Source organism: Vulpes lagopus, chromosome 2 (genome assembly GCF_018345385.1).
Source record: "Vulpes lagopus strain Blue_001 chromosome 2, ASM1834538v1, whole genome shotgun sequence".
In the NCBI taxonomy this organism is placed as follows: Eukaryota; Metazoa; Chordata; class Mammalia; order Carnivora; family Canidae; genus Vulpes; species Vulpes lagopus.
The window spans coordinates 41,711,048-41,726,205 of NC_054825.1; the positions used below are offsets into that span (position 1 = coordinate 41,711,048).

General features: G+C 61.5%; 1 protein-coding gene across 1 annotated transcript in view; it reads left to right on the forward strand.

Annotated features, from left to right (window-relative positions):
- TMEM266 (transmembrane protein 266) overlaps positions 1–15,158 on the forward strand; it is a 109,741-nt gene that overhangs the window by 66,250 nt on the left and 28,333 nt on the right. Inside the window, 2 exon segments of the mRNA XM_041742621.1 lie at positions 204–392; positions 12,603–12,757. Coding sequence (XP_041598555.1) covers positions 204–392; positions 12,603–12,757 — 344 coding nt within the window.

Below are 15,158 nucleotides of genomic sequence, written 5' to 3' on the forward strand. Positions count from 1 at the left end.
CTACAGGGTATTTCCACCCGAGTCTTCCACCCGCCTCATAAGGATCCCACCCTGTTTGCAGATCTGCTGTAGGCCAGCCCCTAGGGCTCCCCGTGTCCCCCGCCTGCGCAGCACAGATCCTGATGCCCCTTCCTCCCTCGGGGCATAGAGACCTGCTTTGTCCCTGGGGATTGACTGCCCTGTGGTCCTCGTCCCCAACTCAGGCCTGCCATAGAAGGAGGAATTTCCGAGGTCGAGATCATCTCCCAACAAGTAGACGAGGACACCAAGAGCATTGCTCCCGTGCAGCTGCTGAACTTTGCCTCTCGTGACCTGCCCTTGGCTGCCGTCGACCTCTCCACGGCGGGCTCGCAGCTCCTGTCAAATCTGGACGAGGATTACCAAAGAGAAGGGTAGGTGCCAGGACAGTTGAGTAGCCGAGAAGGCCTTTGCGTCACCGCCGGGGTTTCCGTGGGCACCTCCAGGGAGGCGGCATGGGGATTGCAGACCAGGAGCTCACAGCAGCCACCCGGGCGTCGCTTCCCCGGGAAAACACTCCGGGCACTGCTGGTGCCGCTAGACAGCCTCTGACGTGACATTTGCTTGGGACTCAGGGATTCATGAAATGGTTTTAGGACCGCATTGCTCCTTAGTGGCCCTTCCAGCCTCCTCTCTGTGCACCGGAGAGTCGGTGCACCCCCCGCCCCCGCCCATTGCTCTTAGAGAATCATGAACATCGGCCGGGACCCTCGGAGCCCCGTCTGGGCCACTCTCCTTTCTCAGGTTGTATGCGTGGATTTTGGAACGTGCTGGCTGCTTTGAGTGTAAAAACGAAGGCTCGTTGGGTTACCTTAGAAGCAGATGAGCAGGCTCAGCTACAGTTAGATTTTGCAGAGCTCGGATTTCCTGTGCTTGTTTCCCGAAGGGGCCCTCCCGCTTCCCGGGGGGAAACTTCCCAGCAATTGTGACACCCCACAGCTTTTGCCAAAACCGCACCCAAGAGGCTTTCGCTGGAAATGAGACATTCTCTAGGCATCGGGCTCGTAGTCGAGTCAGCAGGAAGGCACCGTGGGGAAAGGACGGGTAAGCAGCTGGGAGGGAGCGAAGGGCTGCAGGGCGGGGAGGACGCGGACCTGGGCGCCAAGGGGACCTGCAGGGCGGCCTCTGATCCCCGGATCCTGGAGGCCCCAGGCCAGGGCCGGCTTCACCCCCGCCCCCCCGCCGCCCTCCGGCTCCGCAGGGGCAGAGGGAGGCCTGCTTCATCGTTTGGCTTGCTCCTGATTAGAGCCCTGCAAGCTTTCTTCTGATTAAGGAGAATACAGATGAGGCGCCTGCAAGGCAGAGAAGCTCTTGGTTTGATTGGAGTCTCCAGGTGTGCCCTGGATGGCTGCTCCTGTTGCGTAAATAGGGAGCAGCCAGGGAGGGGATCGGCCTGGCTGCCAGAGCTCTCGCTCAGGAGCTCGGGTGGAGGCCAGAGGGCTTCCTGGAGGAAGAGGAAGCGAAACGAAAGCACGCTGAGGAGGGGAACAGGCCTCTCTTCACAAGGCTCCTCGGCTCTTGCTGCATGCATTTCCTGGGGTTTTCCCAGAATTTCCGAACTGGCCTTTGCTGAAACGCCGCAAAACAGCACCACGTGCAGGTCGGGTCAGCCTCAGGTATGACACGCGTGTCCCCCCTCCCGGAACCTCCCGGAACCCCGCGTTGCACTGTTAACAGAACTCAGCTGAGTAACCGGGAAGCTCCAATCGGCACTGCTCGGCGGTTCCCGGTTCACGAGGCGAGTGGCTCCCACCCCGCAGGCGGCGAGGAGCTCTGGGGAGCTGTGCAAGAGGAGGGTGTTCGAGGGAAGCGGAGGCGGGTGGAGAAAGCTGATGGGGCAAGTGCCGACTGCTCAGGGAGGGTCGCCTGCCCTCCGTGGGGTCACCCGGCGGGTGCTGGCCAGGCGGGGGCTCACACTGACCGGCCAGGGGCCATCACCCGGGCTCTTGGGCCTCATTGCCCATGGGGCCTGCAAAGGTGACTCCATCGGGGGCTTGGTACCGGTTTCTCAAAACGGCGCAAGGAGATGTCCTGCAGAGACGGGAGGTCTGGTCTGTAGGAAGTGAAGAGGCCTCAGGGCCCCCCGCTGGGCCCTCACGTGGCCGCTCATGTCTCTCGAACTCCGTGCTAGTCCAGTGCGTTCACATCACCCAGGACCTGAAGATGCTAGAGCGGAAGGGGCCGTAGAAAGCGTCTGTTCCGGGTGTTCCGGCACTGCAGAGCCCAGAGGGCGCGAGCAGCCTGCCCGGGTCACACGGCAGCAGCGTGGAGCCGAGCCTGCCCTCCCAGCTCCCGGAGCCGACTGGGACACGGGCTTGCTGCTCGTGCACGGCTGTGACCGCGGCTGCGTGCCTCACATGCGGGCTACGCCGTCGGGTGCCTGCAACGTGTCAGGGTGCTCCTCAGTCCGCCTTCCCTTTTGCCCTGTGAAGAAGGGGCCGGCGTGGGGATGTGCGTGAGCCCCCGGGCGTGGGGAAGAGGCCCGTCTCCATCAGGCTCCCTGACCTTCCCGAGGGCCCTTCGTCGGCCCGTGTGCAGAGCCCAGACTGAGCTCTCCGCTGCCCGGCTGCACCCAGGCTGCACCCAGGCTGCGGAGGCTTAGGTGGGACAGTCAGCCCCTGTGCCGACCGGCAGCCTTGTCAGCTCACCGCTGCAGCAGGAGCCCCCTGGCTGGTGCCTTAGCCACCCCACGGCTCTGGGACGCAGAGTCCATCCTCACGGTGCCGGCGGGCTTGGTGGCTGGCGAGGACTGGGTGATGGGTGGCCTCTCCTCATTCCGTGTAGGTAGAGGAGAACGTGCGCTCAGGACTCTTCCTCCTCCTGTGGGGCCGCACCCTGACCTCACCAGACCCTAATCACCCCCAGAAGCCCCACCGTCATACAACACGTTGAGGGGTTAGGGCTTCCTCGTAAGACTGGCGGGGAGGGGACACATTCGACCCCTGGCAGCCCGTCCCCAGACCCAAGGTCTCTGCTCTCCGCTCGCCTCTCGGCTCGGCCCGACGGCATCCCTCGGGGCCCTGGCTGGCCGTCTCCGATTGCTTCCGTTGCCCTCAAGTCCCCGTTGCCTTCAACAATGACCTCCTCCCTCCTTCCTCAGAAAGTAGAAGCTGCCCCGTGGGGCTGTGCCCACCCCGCTCCTTCTGGGGCGCCCGGCCCGAGCCCCGACCCCGGCCCTCCCACCTTCTGCGGGATGAATGTGGCTCTGCAGTTCCATCCTCATGGGACTTTCCCCGGCTGTGCGTCCCCGTCACTGCCCGCCCGTCCCCTCCATGTGGCCAGACCCCGAGGGTCCCCCTCCGAGTGCCATGGAGCAAGTGCACACACTGTGGCCCCCATACTGCGCCCCCCCAACTCTCCGGGGCCGCCAGCTCTTATCCAGCTACCCTGACCCCTCGCAGGGACCCCAAACACTCAGAGCCCTGGCAAGAATCCGATGGAGTAACCTGATCCTCCCCTGCGCTGGCGGCTTATTTGTCTCGTCTCCCTGCGGGTCGTCGCTACAAATGGTGACAGCTCAGGCCCAGCTGAGCAGCCGCCGCGAGGCCTCCAGAAGCTCTGTCTCAAAACCAAACCTGAAGCTGAGCTGTCTATTCCCCCAGAGGGATTTCTGTAGCTCCCGTCAGTGGGCCTGTACGCAGCGGCCTGGCCTTCCCGACCCGTTACCCCTGGATGAGACGCGCCGTGCTGTGGCTCATTTACAAGGACCCTGAGCCTGCTCGCTGCCCCGAGAGGAGCCGCTGGCTTCTGGGGCCCCGAGCTCCATGGAGCCGCCCATCAGGCGGGGTCTGCACCGGGATGGCGTCCCTCCTGCCCCCGCTCTGGCCCCTTCCCATCCATGCCCGCTGCCCGTCATGGAAATGCTTGCACCCAGCCCAGCCTTCAGGAAGCACGAGGCCGCGGGCACCCGTGCAGGGTAGGCTCCGCGCCTCCGCACCCGTCTGCAGGCCGTACTGCCCGTCAGCGAGCCCCGAAGTGGCTGTGCTTCAGGCCACGGCCCCGGTCCCATCTGCGTCTGGCCCTCCCTCCACCCCCGGGGGTCCCGGCCGCCCGGCATCTGCCCTGCAGCTCACGCCACTGCTGTCACCACCCTTGGCCCTGAAGCAGGGACACCGCATAGTCCTGCACGTCTGTCCACAAACGCGAACGCCCAGACCCTGAACGCTCGCACGACCGTGGACCGTCCGGGGACAGGAAGAAGGGGAAGCGGAGTGTCTGCGCCCCGGCCGGGGCGGCCCCGCGATGACCCGAGGGACGGGCCGTTCCTCTGCTCTCCCCCCTCAGGCTCGCTGTCTCCCAAGCCCCGGAACCTCCCGCTGCCTTGACATCTCTCTCTTCCACCCTCGTCACAGAGGGTGAGGACTGCCGTGCGACATGCCCCGCCCAGACCTCGTAACGAGGACCCGCTTCGCCCGTGCAACGTGGAGCACAGACCCAGCGGTTTCCAGGGGGGCCGAGAGGGTAAACGTCGCGAGCAAGGAGCACACCGCTCCCCCCTGCCCACGCCCGTGACAGCGTCGGCCTCACCCTCGCGCTGGATGCACATGAAGTTTCCTTCCGGCTGAGAGGGGGTCGCCCGCCTCACCCATGTCGGTCATGGAGAATGACTCCCCATTAGTCCCTTTTACAAGCAACAGAGAAGCTTCCCGGAAGCCTTCACCTGCTCTCTCCATTGGCTTGGACCTTGGCTGGGACCGGGTCCCAAGGGATTTGGAGACAGATCAGACCCGCAGCTCTTCCCCGGGGGGGCGGCTGGGGAGTCACCCCCAGGCCCGCATCTTCACGGGAGCCCGGTCTCCCTCCTTCGTGACCTTTCCTCCAGAATTAGGTCTTCTCTGCCGCTGTCCTTGTCACCACGTGGGGATGATCTAGGAACACGCCGCCTCCCTCCACGGCTGGTCCCACCGGCTGTTCCGCTCGATTCTTTGACTCCGATGCAGTCCGACTTCCCTGGCCGTCCTGGGGGGCGGTGCCGTGTGTTTGCACGTGACCAGAGCCCCTTCTGCCTGGTTCTCGTCGTCGGGCATTGGACGTCATCCCGTCCAGCGGTGGGGAAGTGAGGCCCAGAGCTGCTGCCCAGCGAGCCAACCGTCCATCCTTGGAGGAGGGAACGAGTGTTGGGGGGCTCGTGGCGCGGCCCGGAGCTTGCACCTCTCCTAACCAGCTCCATTGCACTGAAGGCCTGGTCGGGCTGCAGCGTCTGTGCTGGACCAAGGGCCACAAGAGGAAATTCCGAGAAGTCGGGAGCCTCCACCCTGGGGCGATCATGGTGACAGTGTTGAGGAAGGCAACCCAAGGCGGGAGTCATTCACCCCCTTCTTACAGAGGAGACTCCGTGGCCACAAAGAAAGTGTTCCCCATCTTTTTGGTAGAAAGAGGGGGACAGAGAGGGTCCCGGTGGGATGGTCTTTGTCAAAAAATATAAAAATAAAGAAATGAAAGATATCCAGCCTTTTGTAATTATGCTTTTTGGGTTCTGAAAGGTCGAACCTGCGAGGTCAGGGCCGGGCCGCGGGACGACAGAAGCTTGGAGGAAGGACGGGAGGTCGCTGCTTAAAGATGGTGCCGGCAGCACATTTCTGCCAGAACTTCACAGTCAGAGGAAAAAGGTGTGATAGGAGCCCAAGAATGGGTATTTAGAGGTCAGGCCGCAGGGACAGGTCCAATATAGCAATATCTTTACGTGAGGAGAGGACTACGCTGATTTTAGATGCACCAGCAAATGCTGGAGGCAGAGAAGGGGGACGGGAGGCACCTTAAAGCAAAGCCCCTCCCTCCACCGTGTAGCTCAAGGGCCACCTCCTCCAGAAAGTGTTGTGTGCCGCCCCCCTGGCCTGGGTAAAGCCTCACTTCCACACACCGCCTTGATCTCAGCACTCGTGACCCCGAGTTCGAGTCCTCTGCTCACCAGTCGGCTTGCGGTTCCAGATGGAGCGCGTCCTCAGGCCTGAAGGGTCCCTTGAGCCTGGAACAGAGAGGGCGCTGGTGCAGGCGAGGAAGGAGCTGAGTGGACGGACGGACGGACAGACGGACGGGACTGTGTTAAGGGTGAGGAGAAGGGGAGGCCCATTCTGTTTGGGGAGAACTGGATGAGCCACAGGGAGGGACCAGGTTGCTCTCAGGGAACGAGGCCGCGGTTTGTAGCTGGCTCACCTCCAAGCACCCCTGCTAATTCCACGTCTCCCTCCTCCACGAAGCCATCCCCCCCAAAATAAATCAGATTTGCCTCAGAACATGCCAGCTTCAATCTCAGTGTCCTTTGAGAAGAAAGAAAAGCCTTTTGGGGTTCAGGTTAAAAGGCAGGTGCATCCCTGCCACACCCATGCGAGTGCGGCCTAGCAGTTCTGGTCTTCGCTTGGCTGGCAGTCTTTTGCGTTGTTTTTTCCCCAAGAGAGGAACATTCAAAAGGGGCATCATTCACCCGCTTTCCTGGTGTCAGTACGATCGTCTGCCCTAGAACGGCCCTCCCCTGGCCCCCGGCTGCACCCACAGCTCCCTGTCCCGGGGACCCTCCCGGCGGGCTCTGGGTGCGCCAGCCAGGCAGTACGGCTTTCATTAAGACAAAAGAAATTTCCTGGGAAGCACAGGTTGATTTCTTCCCTGTAGCCCGAGAATCTCAAAGATCTTTCCTGTGGGTAAAAAAGTAAGTTCATGGATTCATTCTTTCTTAGCCCAATAGCCGCCCCCCTCCCTGGGGCGCAGCCCGAACGCAAGGGGTGAGCCCTGTGTAGGCAGTGGGTGGAATCGGGGGCGGGGGGGGTCTGTGCCCAGGCTCCCAGGACTGGCAGGCCCACAGCCCGGGAGCTGGGCGACGCTGGCTGTTACAGGTGAGGGGACGCACCTTCGCCAGGCATCCCGGGGCGCGGCAGGTGCAGGGGGGCTCATGCAGCAAGTGTGCGGGGTTCACGAGGCAGGTGCAAGGGGTTCGTGCGGCAGCTGCGAGGGGGCTTGCAGGGCAGGTGCAAGAGGTTGGCTCGTGCACCCGGGGTGCAGCAGGTGCCAGGGGCTCGCCCAGCAGGTGTGCTCGTGCGGGAGGTGCAAGGGGTTCACGTGGCAGGTGCGGGGAGCTCGCCTGGCAGGTGTGGGGGTGGGGGGCTCGCACAGCAGGTGCCAGGGGTTTCAGTTCCGCAGCCATCCTGACAGTGGAGGACCCATGAGGTGGGCCTTGGCCTCGCAGCCATGGCCCAAGGCACTGTCCCCCATATCAGGTGGCTCTTGTGTTGCCCATGCCGATGCCCACCCCCGCCTCGGCCCAGCACAGGAGCGGCCCGTCCACGCTGTGTCTGCCCTTGTGCCCCCCGGGGAAGGGGACTTGCCTGGTGGTCCGCCCGCACACCCCGCGTGTTCCCCACAGTTGACATTCCCCAGGATGCAAGAGGCCGGAGGTGCTGGGACAAGCTGGTGGGAGGCTCACTGATGCTCCCCCCTCCCTCGGGCAGTAGGGCCGACCTGTGGCTCTGACTGCAGCCCCAAAGCTGCCAGTGTGGAAACCAGCTTCTTCGGATCCCCCGAGTGGCTGCCAGGGTCGTCCCGCCCCTCCGAACTGAGGGTTGCCGCTTTGCGAAGTGGATTGCTGTGCTGGTATTTCTGGGTCTGCACTGCCTGGCCTGCCTCCTGGGGCTCGGTGCAGGGACCAGGAGGCCGCCCCACCGCGCTTTCCCTGTGCCTCTGGTTCTCCCCGGCAGAGGAAGAAGCCCCGCCAACCCTTTTACGTATTTAGCAAAAGGACGGCCCGTGGTTCCCACGAGGAGATATTTGCCTCTTTGGAGAACTCCCGTGCATGTGAGCTCGTTTCCCATTCCTGCTTTTTTTTTTTTTTTTTTTTTTTCTGATTTGTTTTGCTTTCAGAGTGGCCTGGACTAGGAGCTCACTGCTGGCTCAGAGTTCATTTACAAGAGCTCAGGCTCCGTGAGGATGGAGGCCCTGGGCACTCTGTCTGCTCATCACCTAATACAGTGCCTGGCATTTAGCAGCCACAGAATAACTGTGGCTGGAATGGAACGAAAGTTGAGACTTCTCGTATTTAGATCATTACTCCATTTTCTAGCACCCACATACCTAACTCGTCTTCGTGTAGACGGTATGGGGCCTGCAGTACGCACTATGTTACCTGTGTTACTTTCCATATTTCAGAAAGACGACCCTGCAGAGGTGGATAATACCCCTATTTTGGAGATTAGGAAATTAGGCTCAAAGATTATACTCAGAGCTCAGTCAGCCATGGGAGTGTGATTTGCAGACTCTAGTTGCCGCCCGAGCCCAACCGGATGGAAAAGTCTGGCTTTCCCCAGCCTTCGTAAACAGAGGAAAAAAAAAAAATAATAGAAGGAACTACCTTACTGGACGGGATGAACACTGGGTGTTATTCTGTATGTTGCCAAATTGAACACCAATAAAAAATAAATTTATTATTAAAAAAAAGAAAGAAGGAACTGCCTTTTAAAACAACTAGATGAGTGAACATTTGTAAATTGCTCAGGAAACTCCTCTGTTTGATCATAAGTGCCGTATAAGTGTTTGTTAAATCAATGAAAATAAAGCTTAGATCAATGCCGGAGTTGGATTGAAGTCAGCCTCGTGGCTTTCGCTCGCGGCGTTTTAACCATCTGGGACAAACGCAGTAAAGAAAAGCAAAGCGAGGCCATGGGCTGTTCTGCTGGCTGTTGACACCCCCCCCCCCAAGTGTGCAGGATCCAGGCCACGGTGTTGAGCATCACGGAATTGGAGCACCGGGGCCACAAGGCCTCAGGCTGCCGCCTCCTGGAGTTTGCACCTGGAGCCCAGGTGTCGTTCAGTGACCCCTCCGTGCCGTTCCCAAGGCCGTGCACCCTCAGAGTGTTGTGCGTGGTGGTGTGGCTTTGTGCCTTCTCCGGCCACACAGGCCACCCAGCCAGCAGGCCTCAGGCTCTGGTGCCCCCAAGGGCAGCGCTCGGGCCTTAGTTCCAGCCCCGCTCTAGGCAGGCTTCCCACTCACTCCGCCCCCGCCCTCAGCTCCTCTCCTGGGCTTGGTGGGAGGGAACCGCGGTGCAGGCCCCACAGGCCGTCGGGGGCTGCTCTGGAGTCCAGCCTCCAGGACGCCGGGCTCCCCTCCGCCGGGGGCACCTTTCGGGGCAGCTCCGAGGTCTCCACCTTCCACAAACCGGCCACTGCCCCTTCCCCGGCCGTGCGTGTCCCAGCCGCGCCAGCCTGGCAGCCAGGACGCCCGACGGCCCCGGGACTCCCGCCTGCCCGGGAGCAGCGACCTCCTCCGCCCCCCCGCGCTCGCCCCGGCTGCGGCCTGCACAGGGGCCCAAAGCCCGGAGGGTTGCCGCGGGCCTCCCCGCCCCCCGCCCCTGAAACACGGACGGACGCTGGCCAAAGCCCATCGTCATTTTCTAGAAGCTCTTCTGTCAAGCTTTTATCAAGACCCTAAGAATCATCACAGGAGCAGTGAAGCCACCAGCCGCCTACCCTGCCCGCCGCAGGCCATCCCGAGGCCTCAGGGCTAGTGGAGGTCGCTGTCCGAGGACCGCCCGCCTCCAGGCCGAGCCATCTGGCTGGGGGGTGGCAGGCGCTGCCCCCACCAGCTGGGCCCGGCCCTGACCCTGACCCAACCCTGACCCCGACCTGACCCTGGCCCCGACCCTGAACTGACCCCTACCATGACCCTGACCCCGGCCCGACCCCGGCCCCGACCCAGCCCCAGCCCTGACCCGAACCCGGCCTGACCCCGAACCAACCCCGGCCCTGACCCTGGCGCTGACTCTGACCCGACTCTGACCCTGACCCCAGCCCCAACCCCAACCCCACCCCAACCCTGACCCCCAGCTCCAACCACCCCAACCTGACCCCAACCCCAACCCAGGCCCTGACCCCAACCCCGGCCGTGGGGATGCCCGGGGGGAGGGTGGGCCTTGGTCACCCGCGCTCCGCCCTGAATGGGAAGCCCCGTGTCCTTGCGGCCCAACTGCCACGGCCCGGTCTCCGGTTGCTTGTGTCGCGGCCCTTTGTGCCCAAACAGACTCCTGCCTCGAGTGGCCGCCGCCACACAGGCCGGTCCCCCTCGGCTCCTCACGTCACCCGCAGGCCACCCACCCTGACCGTCCCCACAGCCCTGGCTCCTCCCGCAGCCTGTGACCCGCCACGCTCCCATCTGTCGTGGGCCCTTCCCCGGGGCCGTCGGCGTCCGGCGGCCTCGCTTCCGGATCCCGCGCCTGTGCCCTGGACAGACCCTGGGCCTGGCCTCGGGCCCCCCCGCACCTCCCGCTCCCCAGGCGGCAGCCCCTGGCCCCGGGCAGCTTCCCTAAGCGAGGAGATAAGGGGGGCTGTGGGTGGCCAAGGCGGCAGCTCCCGGGCCCTTCCCTCCCACGGAGGCAGATCCACCCGCCGTGGAGCCTCCTGCTTGGAGAGGAGCAGACGGCTTGGTCCCCCGGCTTCCCGCGCTCCCGGGGTGGCGGGCACGGACTCAGGCACCCCGAACCCCAGTGCTCGGCCCGGCCCCAGGTGGCAGGCGTTAGGGAAGCGACATCACTTTTAGGGCCACAGATAAAGGACTGGGTTTTCTTTAAAAAAAAAAAAAAATTATTTATTGATTTGAGAGCGAGAGAGATGGCGGGAGAGGGTGACACGGGGGGCAGAGGCAGCCGGAGTGGAGGACAGAGACGGGGCGGGTGGGCGCAGGAGGGTCACGCGTGGGAAGAAGGGCCGCAGGTGCGCTGCGCAGGCAGGAGCGGTCGGCTGAGGAAGGGAGGCCCAAGAGATCTTATAAACCAGAGGGTCTTCGTATGCAGAAGCCACACAGCCCTGAGACGTCAGCCCCTGAGTGCCCCCATCTGCTGGGCCCTGAGCCGGGGAGGGGGGACGTCAGCCCCCAGGTCCCCCTCTGCCGCCCCGACAGACACACCAGCCCTGCCTGTGGGGCCTTTCCCGCCTCGGCTTCACCGGCTCTGGCTTCTCACCTATAACTCCGGATCTCACGCACCCCTCCAACCAGGCCCCAGCCCCTCACCGGGCCCCTCCGCACCCCCTGCTCTGAATACAGGATTCCCAGTTTAAGTTGAATTTCAGATGAACAATGAATACTGGTTTGGTTTTTGCTTCTCCTCCGTCACCTGCTGAAGTCCCCCCCAGCATCCTTGTGGCCCAGCTCCCCGAGGCCGGACACGGAGCTCCCAGCCTTTGTCTTCCCGGGGGGCCAAGGGTGGCACCTCCCTTTCCCGCAGGTTTTGGAAACTATCCAGAAAGACTTGACTAATCTGTTTGCCGCCAGGTTTCTTGGAGAGCTACGAGCTCGTACCACGTCCCGTCAGCTGGGGACCCTTCCAGCTTCCCTAGATGGATTCTGAGGAAGAAGCCCCCTGGAGCACTCGGTGTTCCTCTGCGGGGAGGGGAGCACCTCAGGATTCCCTCTTCCAACGACACCGGGGGGGGGGGGGGTCACCCTCGGGACCTCGGGAGGTGTGGGCCCCGGCGCCCTCAGCACACTCCCCTGATGGAGAGGAGGGCAACAGCCCAGGGCTGGGCCACCGGATAACCCACCAACATCAACACCTTCCTCACCCTTTGCAGCCACACGGGGCTTCTAGTCAGAGACATTCCCTCATTTAGCGTCCGTGACCCTGGGAATTAAGGGGTTTGACAAACGGGAGACTGAGGCCCAGAATGCAGAGATGCCATCCCGCAGTCCCGGGTGTCCGAAGGCGGAGCCAGAGCGGGGGCTCGCTGCCTGGCACTGTCTGCCCCTTCGGGATCCCGCTCCTTCCTCGGCGAGGCGGTGAGCTTTGGCCTCAGCACCCCCGCGAGGCGCCCCTCTTCCCCGGGATCCTGTGTTCCTGAAGGGAATACACCAAATGCCCTCGGGGACACCCCCCCCCCCGGCCCTGAGGCTCCGCACGCCCTCCACACTCCCCATCCTGCTCAGGGAAGACCCCATCCTTGGTGGCTTTATCTCTCCTGTCGGGATTTCCCAAAAGATTGTCCATGAAGCATGAGTCCCACCAGAGGCTCAGTGACAGGAGGTTGCCGGGTCGAGCGAGAGTGGAAGGCACTGCTCCTGGGACCCCTTGGGGCTGGATGGTGCCTAATAACCTAGTAGAGGCACCAACGTGTCTGCCCAGAAAAATCTCTGTTTGACTTGGACCCCAATTTTCCAAAGCCTATCCAACCATCGAGGGTATCGGATGGCAACCCTTGACATTCGGTGGAAGTAGGATTCCGTGCAACCCACTTGAGAAATAGGGATTTAGCTCATTCTTCCTCTGTAGCCGGAAAGCACTGGAAACCCACTCATCAACTACTGAGGTTTTACCAGAGGTGAGCTGAGAGCCTCCTAAATGCAGAGCCCGTCGTGCTAGGCTCCGAGACCACACGGACGTGCAGCAACGACAGCTCGCCGGGCCCCTGCTGACCTCTGTGACCCCGTCTGGGGACTGTATGGGGCTCCATCTCCTGTGAGCTGGGTTTGCTCTCTGAGATCCTACCCAGTGGAGGGGGTTGCACTTTGCTGGGAGGTAGAGCCTGGAAGGAGTAGGGAGGGTGGAGCCGAGGCCAGAACTGTGCGGGGATCTGACCCCCTCCCCGCCCCCTTCCTGCTTTTGTCCCCACAGGTCCACCTGGCTGAAGCCGTGCTGTGGGAAGAGAGCAGCCGTGTGGCAGGTATTTTTGCTCAGTGCGAGTCTCAACAGTTTCCTGGTAGCCTGTGTAATATTGGTGGTGATTCTCCTGACTCTGGAACTTCTAATAGATATAAAGCTTCTCCAGTGTGAGTAGCAAGAGAGATACATGTGCAAATACCTATGATGTCAATATTCCATGTGCATCCACCAGGGGTCCCCAACCAGCAGTGCCCTCTGCCCCCAGCCCGGGGCCACTGTGGTGCACAGCCCACGGCTCCTGGGGATGCCCACCCAGGGAGGAGCCCTGGCTGCTCCTCTCTCCGTCACGCCCACTGTCCGTTGCCCCGTCCATCCCTGTGGCCTCCGCGGTCCTCCTCCCCAGCACTCCACGATCACAAACTGATGAAATCAAAAACGTTGGGGACCCCTGTGTGCACTTTTTTTTTTTTTTAATTGTTCCCATTTGGAATTTTCCAGGTTGGCCTTTTCTGTAGGTTAAAGAAAGTTGTCGGGTGTGGAGGCGATCACCTTGTGGTCCCTGATAATCACAGCAACCACAGACCACAGTGGCCAGAAGGTTGCTTGTATTTCATTCCCAGCTGGAAGCTGGCAGGTCCCTTATGGTCGTGATGATTTTGAAAGCGTCTTCCATACGTCTGGCCCTAGCGGCAACCCTGTAAGGTGGACGTGACGGATTTTATCTCGTCTTATAGGCAAGGGAGTTAGGATTTGGAGAAACTTCGAGACTTCTGCTGGGGAAAGGACTTCAAGCCACCAGGCCACTTGATGGCCCGGCCAGTTTTCCTCCCACCACAGGTCTCTTGGCTTTGGTTCTAGGCTTGTGTTGCTGGCAGCCTGATGTGCACGGCAGCCGATGGTCGTCTGCTTCTCTCCTGTCCTGCTGGATGTCCTGTGGCCGCGCGGGGCACTTCCTGCCCTCACTTGTGCAGGCCCCGACTTAGTGCCCCAGGTGGGGAGAGCCAGGAGTCTTTGCTCCGGGCTTCGGATGAGTGAGTCCTTTCTGGTAGAGCTCCTGGATCCCCATATTTCTCCGATTCAGAAGGTGGATTATTCAAGTGCAAATAAAAAAGAGACGAAAGTACTGGTGCCCAAGATTCAATTACTGGCAAGAGCAAGGACTACAGACCCAACAGCCCCGAGCCCATGGAGTTGTCGTAGACTTGCGCCCCCAGCCCTGTCCTGGAGCCTCTGCATCCAGGGTCTTTCCACGCCCCATTGGCCTTCCCGACTCCAGGGGAGGACGACAGGGAGCACAGAATTGCTTTCGTCTGATAGGCCTCGTTGGATTTTGTGCAGCTGGTGGCCCATTGGTTCCAATCAAAATCTCTTCCGGCATAAAGTGACCAGCGCTGGCTTTACACTCAACCTGTCTTGAATTAAACCATGCTGCATCCTTTCCCTCCTGCTCATCCTTAGGTCTGCTTTTTATGAGGTCTTGGCCACCACAGAGTCTTTCTTTCCCTGTCGTAGATTATGCTTGGGGCCCTCGGCGGCTCAGGTTGTGACGAGGCATTGAGTAGAACTGAGAACCCGGCCGATACTGGAATTTTGCTTAAAATTAAGTATCCAGGAGATTGATTTTGCTGGGAGACCCAATAGCGGCTCGTAAAAGGCATCTTAAATTCCATAAAAAGCACAGAGATTTATTGCTCTTCTAAAGCAAACCGTAAAAAAGGCAGAGGAATTCATTTGAGAAATAATGGGGAGAGATTTTATGTTTTCAGCATCATCTGGAGGTCTTTTCAGAGTCACACAGGCCTCAGACGCTCACTTCCCACTCGGCCTCATGTGGCCTAGGATGGAAACAACCCCAGCGCCCCCAGGCCTCGTCCTCTAGGGGTCACACTGGCCGGACAGACCCTGAGGTCCCCCACCTGGAACCTGGCCCTGCAGCCTTTCCCCACAGACGTGCTCCGGGGCCTGACACTGCCCACCCCCAGGGTCTGCTGATCTCAGCTCTTTTGTTTCAGGCCAGCCCTCCCCACTGACGCCTCAGGGGGTTTCCTTTAGCCCCCAGGGGGATTCTGAGCTGCATGCTAAGCGGGCCTCGCCCAGGCCCCAGAGAGAAGCAGCATATGTGCGTTCCAGCACCATTCCTGCACCCTGCTTCACTCCCCCTCCCCCCAGCTGCCCTGCTGTGCGTCTCCAGGTCTGCCTTCTGGGAAGCATCCCCGCCACCCATCAGAGCCCACCCAACCCTTATCCCGGGCCCCAGCACCCCACTCGCGGCCTCCCTGCCTGATAAACCCAGCCCTGCTTGGGCTCGGAAGCTGGTCGCGGCACCCGTATTTGAAAAGGGTCTTTCAGAGGTAGGGCGGTCACTCCGAGGACGGTCTGGTGCAGGTGGGGTGCAGGCTCTCGAGGGCTGGTGGCTCTCCCCGCTGCATGCTGGCATCTGGAGGGCGACTGGAGCAACCCCAGCCGCTTGCACTGCCCCGTTCAGGAGGGGACATGCCCCCTACCAGCCCTGGTTCCCTCCTCCAGGCTTTGCTCCAGCCTCACCTCCCGCCCCCACCCCTACCAAGC